A 5000-nucleotide genomic window follows, 5' to 3' on the forward strand; every position below is an offset into this window, starting at 1 on the left:
ATGTGTGTGTGTGTATATAGAGTGTGTGTGTGTATATAGTGTGTGTGTGTGTATATAGAGTGTGTGTGTGTGTGTGTGTGTGTGTGTATGTGTGTGTGTATGTGTGTATATAGAGAGTGTGTGCGCGCACGCGCGGCCAAAACACCATCAACACACTCGCTTTCATATCTTTATTCATTAATAACAGTAACAGCATTAATAATAATAACAGTAGTAATAATGGAGGGTAATAGCAGAACGTTAGCGAACGTTAGCGTTATCCCCGGGGGACCCGTTTCGGCGCGACGCGGGGGGCGGGGTCGGGGGTCAGGGGTCAGGGGTCGCCGGGTCCGGAGGAGGACTGGAGCTTCTTCAGCGCCCTGGCGTGGTTCCTCAGGGTCATCTGCGGGCGCAGGGGGTTATGGGTAAAAGGGGTCAGAGGCTAACGCTAAAGCTAAGCACAGCTACCTGTCCGAGTGAGGCTAAAGCTAGCCAAGCTAACCTGGACCCTAACCCCCTCGCTAACTGTCTGAGTAAGGCTAAAGCTAACCTTAACCCTAACCCCCCTCGCTAACTGTTTGAGTAAGGCTAAAGCTAACCAGGCTAACCTTGACCCTAACCCCCTCGCTAACTGTCTGAGTAAGGCTACAGCTAACCGGCCTAACCTTGACCCTAACCCCTCGCTAACTGTTTGAGTAAGGCTAAAGCTAACCAGGCTAACCTTGACCCTAACCCCCTCGCTAACTGTCTGAGTAAGGCTACAGCTAACCGGCCTAACCTTGACCCTAACCCCTCGCTAACTGTTTGAGTAAGGCTAAAGCTAACCAGGCTAACCTTGACCCTAACCCCCTCGCTAACTGTCTGAGTAAGGCTACAGCTAACCGGCCTAACCTTGACCCTAACCCCTCGCTAACTGTTTGAGTAAGGCTAAAGCTAACCAGGCTAACCTTGACCCTAACCCCCTCGCTAACTGTCTGAGTAAGGCTACAGCTAACCGGCCTAACCTTGACCCTAACCCCTCGCTAACTGTCTGAGTAAGGCTAAAGCTAACCAGGCTAACCTGGACCCTAAACCCCCTCGCTAATTGTCTGAGTAAGGCTAAAGCTAACCAGGCTAACCTGGACCCTAACCCCCTCGCTAACTGTTTAAGTGAGGCTAATATTATCCATCGCTAAATGCCTGGGTGAGGCACCAGCTCATGTCGCTAACTGTCTGGGTAAAGCTGCAGCTAACCATCACTAATTGCCTGAGCAAAGCTAAAGCTAACCATTGCTTCCTGTAAAGGCAAAACTAAAGCTAATCATCACCTACTAAGTAAATCTGAAGCTAACCATCGCTAACTGTTTGAGTAAAACTGAAGCTAATCATCGCTAACTGCTTGAGTAAAACTGAAGCTAACCATCGCTAACTGTCTGAGTAAAACTGAAGCTAACCATCGCTAACTGTCTGAATAAAACTGAAGCTAACCACCGCTAAGCGCCGAGGCTAACCGGCGTGAGGCGCTCACCTCGCAGATCTCCACCTTCCTCTCCCAGACGCGCACGGCGCTCTCCAGCGCGCCGCTAACGCGCTTAGCGGCGATGTACTCCGCCACCTCGGGGACGCTGTAGTCCGCCAGCTGGCGCCGGAGGCGGGAGTTTAGCGCCTCGGCTTCGGCGCGCTCCTGTTAGCGGGGGAAACGTTAGCCTTAGCTTCATATGGACATACATATATGTTAGCCTTAGCTTTATATATACATACATATATGTTAGCCTTAGCTTTATATACATAAATATACATATGTGTGTGTTTGGGAATATACGTTAGCAATGTCAGCCTTAGCTTTATGTATACATATATATATACATATGTGTGTGTTTGGGTACATATATGTTAGCAATGTTAGCCTTAGCTTTACATACATATATATATGTGTGTGTGAGTGTATATATATATACATATATATATGTTAGCAATGTTAGCCTTAGCTTTACATACATATATATGTGTGTGTGAGTGTATATATATATATATGTTAGCAATGTTAGCCTTAGCTTTACATACATATATATGTGTGTGCGAGTATATATATATATATATGTTAGCAATGTTAGCCTTAGCTTTACATACATATATATGTGTGTGAATGTATATATATATATATATATGTTAGCAATGTTAGCCTTAGCTTTATATGCATGTATATATGTGTGTGTGAGTGTATATATATATATATATATATATGTTAGCAATGTTAGCCTTAGCTTTATATGCATATATATGTGTGTGTGAGCGTGTGTGTGTGTGTGTGTGTGTGTGTGTGAGTGTGTGTGTGTGTGTGTGTGTGTGTGTGTGTGTGTGTGTGTGTGTGTGTGTGAGTGTGTGTGTGTATAGTGTGTGTGTGTGTGTGTGTGAGTGTGTGTGTGTATAGTGTGTGTGTATGTGTGTGTGTGTGTGTGTGTGTGTGTGTGTGTGTGTGTGTGTGTGCGTTTACCTTCTCGGCGACCGTTGCCTCGGCCGCGATCTTCGTTAGCGCCTCCCCCCGCGCCGCGGTGTCCCTCCCCAGCGCCGCCGACGCCGCTAGCGCCTCCTGCAGCTTCCCCTGCGGACGCACCGCTAACACGTTACGCGGCACGCTAGCGCACTAAAGCTAACGCTGCTAACTGTCTCGGTAAGTCTAAAGCTAAAAATCGCTAAGTGTCTGAGTAAAACTAAAGCTAACCATTGCTAAGTGTCTGATTAAGACTAAAGCTAACACTGTTAACTGTCCAGATAATTCTAAAGCTAACCATTGCTAACTGTCTGAGTAATACTAAAGCTAACCATCGCTAACAGTCTAGATAATTCTAAAACTACCCATCGCTAACTGTCTGAGAAAGACTAAAGCTAATGCTGCTAACTGTCCAGATAATTTTGAAGCTAACCATCGCTAACTGTCCAGATAATTTTGAAGCTAACCATCGCTAACTGTCCAGATAATTTTGAAGCTAACCATCGCTAACTGTCCGAGTAAGACTGAAGCTAACAATCGCTATCTGTCTGAGTAAGACTAAAGCTAACCATCGCTAACTGTCTGGGTGAGACTAAAGCTAACCGTCGCTAAATGCCTGAGTAAGTCTAAAGCTAACCGTCGCTAAGTGTCCGAGTAAGACTGAAGCTAACAATCGCTATCTGTCTGAGTAAGTCTAAAGCTAACACTGCTAACTGTCTCAGTAAGACTAAAGCTAACCGTCGCTAGCTGTCTGAGTAAGACTAAAGCTAACCGTCGCTAAGTGTCCGAGTAAGACTGAAGCTAACAATCGCTATCTGTCTGAGTAAGACTAAAGCTAACCGTCGCTAGCTGTCTGAGTGAGACTAAAGCTAACCGTCGCTAGCTGCCCGAGCGAGGCGGAGGCTAACACCTTGTGCGCGTTGAGCGTCTGCTGCGCGCTCCCCGCCAGCAGCTTGAGCGCCAGCAGCTCCTGGTTGCGGCGCTCGACGGCGCGCAGGTGCTGCGCGTTGCGGATGCGCAGCTGCTGGAAGTCGACGTCGTGCAGCGCGTCGCCCGCCTCCTCCTTCTGCCGCAGCCGCAGGCGCAGCGCCCGCTCCTGCGCCCGCAGCGCCGCCGTCTTCAGACGCAGCTTCTCCGCCAGCGTGTCCTGGAGGCGCGAGGGGCTAAGCGCTAATACTGTGATGTGATGAGCAGGGGCTAAATGCTAATAATGTAATGTAAAGTAATGAGAAGAGGCTAAAGGCTAATAATGTAATGTAATGTAATGAGTGGGGGCTAAATGCTACTAATGTAATTTAATGTAAGAGGACTACATTTCCCATGATGCTAAATGCTAAAAATGTAATGTAATGTAATGAGCAGGGGCTAAACGCTATTAATGTAATGTAATGTAATGAGCAGGGGCTAAACGCTAATAATGTAATGTAATGAGCAGGGGCTAAACGCTAATAATGTAATGTAATGAGCAGGGGCTAAACGCTAATAATGTAATGTAATGCAATAAGCAGGGGCTAAACGCTAATAATGTAATGCAATGAGCAGGGGCTAAACGCTAATAATGTAATGCAATGAGCAGGGGCTAAACGCTAATAATGTAATGTAATGTAATGAGCAGGGGCTAAACGCTAATAATGTAATGTAATGTAATGAGCAGGGGCTAAAGGCTAATAATGTAATGTAATGTAATGGGCGGGGGCTAAAGGCTAATAATGTAATGTAAGAGGACTACATTTCCCATGATGCTAAACACTTATAATGTAATATAATGTAATGAGCAGGGGCTAAACGCTAATAATGTAATGTAAAGTAATGGGCGGGGGCTAAAGGCTAATAATGTAATGTAAAGTAATGAGTGGAGGCTAAACGCTAATAATGTAATGTAATGTAATGAGCAGGGGCTAAATGCTAATAATCGATTCCGACCTTCGTCTTCATCCGGTCCTCCATGTAGCGGACGATCTTGTGCGTCTCCATGGCGATGCCCCGCCGCTCCCGCACGGGCCTGGCGATGTCGCGCTCGAACTCGTACGCGGCCTTCTTCACCTCCGCCATCCGGGTCTCCGCCTCCTCCAGGGTCGCCTGGCGACAGCCAATCCCAAGACGCCGTCGCTTAACATTCTGACCGGCAGCATTAGCATTTAAATTATGAATTACTACAGTATCAATTATGACATTATTGGCGAGTTATTGTTCCTATTGGTCGTTTCGAGGCAGGAGAATGCAACCAATCAGGAGTCAGGCTGAGGGGCGGTGTGGGGGCGGGGACATGGCAGGTGTTGGTTGGAGCGCGGCCAATCAGAACAGCCTTTACTGTGATGTCACACATCATAATAGCCGCCAGCTCAAAGCGTATGGAAAGACAATAAAGCCGCTTGACTTAGCGGGATGCTAACTCTCAGCAGTGTAGCGTAGCGGTACGCAGCAAGGGGCTCGCAACCCAAAGGTCGCTGGTTTTCGGTAATGGCTAACAGCTAACCCTCTAGATCGCAATTCTGGGACGCGAGCTGGCCGGCTAACGCTAACATGAGCTGGCTAACGTAGCTACCCATCG

At 47.2% G+C, this 5000-nt stretch overlaps 1 protein-coding gene across 1 annotated transcript in view; it reads right to left on the bottom strand.

Moving 5' to 3' along the window:
- Positions 1 to 305: 305 nt before the first annotated feature.
- Positions 306 to 5000, bottom strand: part of ccdc113 (coiled-coil domain containing 113) — a 12949-nt gene continuing 8254 nt past the window's right edge. The window contains exons 5-9 of the mRNA XM_036535504.1: positions 4373 to 4528; positions 3360 to 3596; positions 2453 to 2560; positions 1487 to 1642; positions 306 to 382 (exon numbers count right to left, since the gene is read on the bottom strand). Of these exons, the coding sequence (XP_036391397.1) occupies positions 314 to 382; positions 1487 to 1642; positions 2453 to 2560; positions 3360 to 3596; positions 4373 to 4528 (726 nt within the window). The 3' untranslated portion in view covers positions 306 to 313. The remainder of the gene's footprint in view (positions 383 to 1486; positions 1643 to 2452; positions 2561 to 3359; positions 3597 to 4372; positions 4529 to 5000) is intronic.

Source organism: Megalops cyprinoides, chromosome 8, assembly GCF_013368585.1.
Source record: "Megalops cyprinoides isolate fMegCyp1 chromosome 8, fMegCyp1.pri, whole genome shotgun sequence".
Lineage (NCBI taxonomy): Eukaryota > Metazoa > Chordata > Actinopteri > Elopiformes > Megalopidae > Megalops > Megalops cyprinoides.